This window comes from Phodopus roborovskii, unplaced genomic scaffold (genome assembly GCF_943737965.1).
Source record: "Phodopus roborovskii unplaced genomic scaffold, PHOROB, whole genome shotgun sequence".
Classification (NCBI taxonomy): domain Eukaryota; kingdom Metazoa; phylum Chordata; class Mammalia; order Rodentia; family Cricetidae; genus Phodopus; species Phodopus roborovskii.
In genome coordinates, this window is record NW_026125391.1 from 18,224,034 (window position 1) to 18,227,003 (window position 2,970).

A 2,970-nucleotide genomic window follows, 5' to 3' on the forward strand; every position below is an offset into this window, starting at 1 on the left:
GTTATTGAGAAATTAGTACTTAAAAAAGAACAAAATTATTCCCCAGAATGGTTTTGAATGACTTGGTTTGCATAGATTTATTAATACATTTTCATCTTCAAAAAACATACACATATTTTTGATACCATCTCCCAACCAACTGGAAACCCCAGTAAGTTTATATAATAAACAAAACCAAATAATTCTTTACATTCCATCCATTTTTGCTGTACCAACACCATGGTTTAGCTATAGATATAAACTGTGATTTGTCCTACACAATCACTTTTTTCTAAGGTTGGGTCTGTTTTAATTTACTCATTCAAAAATCAAGCAATTATGTGTTTGCAATGTTCATTATAATTTATTTAATAGATTCAGATTTGATTCAGTTCTCATCATCTGTATGTTTTCCAGGATTTTTTTTTTTTTTTTTTTTGAGTTCAGTTTTTTTTTATCTGTGACTCAGACTTTCATTGTCAGTTTACCTTACAACTTCCCCATGTATAAACCAAAAGCTATAAAATTTACTCAAGACCTGTTTCTCTTTTATTTTAATCTGTTCTTTTCTCAGTTGGTGTTGCCATAGAGACTAACAAGACGCTCACTAACAAGACCAGTGAGGTGACCATGGAGCTGGACCTGAAAGCCAGCACCTCTGAAGAGGAGACCTTGACAGATCACTATGTCATCCTCGAGACCCTTGGCAAAGGGACCTTTGCTGAGGTGAAGTTAGCTTACCATCTTCACACAGAGGTGGAAGTGGCTATCAAGGCCCTGCAAAATGGAACCAAAAATGACTTGAGCATTAAAACGGAAATCGACCTATTGAAAATGTTGAACCACCCACACATTATCAAATTGTTCCATGTCATCAACACCAAAGAATACACCTATGTGGTGATGGAACATGCTGCTCGTGGAGATCTGGTGAGCCATGTTGAGAGGGTGGGCAGTCTGCCCGAGGAGCAGGCCCAGGACATGTTTGCACAGATAGTGTGTGCAGTTGAGTACTGCCATGAGAATGGCATTGCACACAGAGACATCAAGCTAGACAATATCCTGCTGGATGGCAAAGGGAACATCAAGCTTTGCGACTTTGGTCTAGCCACGCGAGTCACCCCTGGCCAGGGCACCAAGGGATTCTGTGGAACCCTTGAATATTGTGCTCCTGAGCTATTCTTTAAAGAAGAATACGACGCGAAAGCAGTGGATATATGGAGCATGGGAGTGGTTTTATATGCAATGGTGACAGCATCCTTCCCATTCAAATCCAAGACCTACACAGAAATGAAAGAGGAGATGCTGGATCCCAAGTATCACCTCCCATATTCACTTTCAGAAAGCTTAGCAGATATAGTTGTGCAGTTGTTCACTGTGGAGCCTGAGCTGAGGCCCAAGATTAGTGGCATTAGGCAACACCAGTGGCTCAAGGCAAAGGAAGAATTTAACACCATCACACCATCCAGAGAGGCACTCAGTAACAACCCGAATCCCAGTGTTGTTGTGGCAATGTGGAATATGGGCTATGACCCCAAGGACATTAGTGCTTGTCTACGGGAGAAAAAATTCAATAATGTCATGGCCACATACTTAATTTTATCCCACAAGTCACACCTCGACCATTCAAAATATGCTGGGAAGTGTTTGCCAGCCTGTCTTATTAAGAAGACCCCAGCTGATGCCCTCACTCATGTCCCTTCTCAGAGGGGACTCAGTGAGCTTTCTCTACCCACCATGCTGGAGAAACACCAGGTGCTTAATGAGGAGGGATCAAGCAAGTGGCAGATGAGAAGCCTGAGCATGCCTGCCACCTTGTGCTGCCATCAGAAGGAAAACAAATGTCCACCATCAGCCCCTAAATTAACTCGGAAGATCATGCATATCAAAAGCAGAAAATTGGCAGTAGAGAGCAGGATTTGCAATTCCTCAAGCTCAAGATCCCTGTCCTCTGAGAGCATTTTTTCTGCAAACTCTTTCTCCTGCAAGTCAAACCACAAATTAGACACCACCAACAGTGGCACATACACTCTGAGTACACCCTCTGTGAGGAGTTACAGGGAGGTACCTCATAGTGTGAAGTACAAAGTGACCTATGACATCCAGAGATCTTCTCTTCTGGCTAAATCTAAAACCACCTTTGAGGATCTTCCTCCTGAAGGCATAAGTGATATCCAGATATCTTTCCTTCAGCCAAAAATCAAGAAAAGCTTTGATGATATCCCACCTGAAGGAAAACCTGAAATTCAGAAATCATCCCTTCAGGAAATCTCCAAGAATACCTTCGACAATGTCCCTAAAGAAGATGTAATTGATATGCAAGGACCTTCTTTCCAGACAACACCCAGGAACAGCTCCTGGGTCTCTCCTGAAAACCTAACTAAAGTTCAGAGACCTTCCCTTCTAACAAGGTCCAAGAATAGTTGTTATGACGTGCCAAATGAAGGCATAACTGCAACATCTGCCATCCATATATCCACATCTGCCAGCTGTCTATCCACAACATCTGCCAGCTGGCTATCCCGAGCCTGGAAGAGGGTTAAGAGGAGAACTGGAAATTGTGTGAGACTACTATGCTGCTGCCTGCCAGCCTCAAAGACAAGACATGATTCTCAGAAAGAAGTGGACACAGAGGCAGTGGAGAATGGTGCCATGACACACACACATCAACATGGGGTGCCCAAGATGCACACCTGCGTTTCTTAAGCTACATATTTTTAATGTCTCTGGAAACCATCATATTATAATTATGAACATAAAAATTAACAAATCTCATTTGTAAAGGAACAGTCCCATAGCACAACCACAACAATTAGCATGAAATGATTAAGCTAAAGGTAGACTGCAGAGGACGAGGAGCAGAGGTTGAACAGGTAGCAAGAATTAGTTAAAATAGGAAAGGCTAAGAGAGGACTAAATGTTTTTTTTTTTTTTGGAAGAAACTCCAAAGGCCAGAGAACTACTTGTAAAATGATGACACAGGAAGAAATA

The 2,970-nt window shown here is 41.9% G+C and overlaps 1 protein-coding gene across 1 annotated transcript; it reads left to right on the plus strand.

Annotated features, from left to right (window-relative positions):
* The first annotated feature begins 609 nt into the window (after positions 1–609).
* LOC127214889 (sperm motility kinase X-like) lies at positions 610–2,685 on the plus strand. Its single transcript, XM_051175161.1, has one exon. It carries the CDS (start codon positions 610–612, stop codon positions 2,683–2,685), a length of 2,076 nt encoding a protein of 691 aa, XP_051031118.1.
* Positions 2,686–2,970: the final 285 nt, after the last annotated feature.

What these genes read in the sequence shown, in the direction of transcription:
- LOC127214889 (XM_051175161.1), top strand. Translation starts at nt 610, where the DNA reads ATGGAGCTGGACCTGAAAGCCAGCACCTCTGAAGAGGAGACCTTGACA.